Source organism: Acanthisitta chloris, unplaced genomic scaffold (genome assembly GCF_000695815.1).
Source record: "Acanthisitta chloris isolate BGI_N310 unplaced genomic scaffold, ASM69581v1 scaffold41828, whole genome shotgun sequence".
Classification (NCBI taxonomy): Eukaryota; Metazoa; Chordata; class Aves; order Passeriformes; family Acanthisittidae; genus Acanthisitta; species Acanthisitta chloris.
In genome coordinates this window covers 1-239 of record NW_008686140.1, presented here as the reverse complement: position 1 = coordinate 239, position 239 = coordinate 1, and the positions used below count along the sequence as shown (strand labels likewise).

At 69.5% G+C, this 239-nt stretch overlaps 1 protein-coding gene across 1 annotated transcript in view; it reads right to left on the bottom strand.

The window, feature by feature from the left end:
- Positions 1-234, bottom strand: part of CUTC (cutC copper transporter) — a gene marked incomplete at its 5' end in the record, with an annotated part of 4062 nt that extends 3828 nt beyond the window's left edge. Inside the window, one exon of the mRNA XM_009079999.1 lies at positions 48-234. Within this exon, the coding sequence (XP_009078247.1) occupies positions 48-234 (187 nt within the window). The remainder of the gene's footprint in view (positions 1-47) is intronic.
- Between the last annotated feature and the right edge of the window lie 5 nt (positions 235-239).

Genomic DNA, 239 nt, shown 5'->3' with positions numbered 1-239 from the left:
AGCAGCCCCGCAGTCCAGCCACAGCACAGCTGCTGAGCCACGCTCACCCAGCAGCGCCGTGCAGAGCTCCGTGTCGATGCGCCCGTCCTCGGTGAGGGCCCCGAACACCAGCCCATCCGCGCCGTGCAGCTTGGCCAGGCGGATGTCGGCCTTCATCACCTCCACCTCCCGGTCCGAGTACAGAAAGTCGCCGCCGCGGGGCCGGATCATGACGAACACCGGGACCCGCACGCACTGCT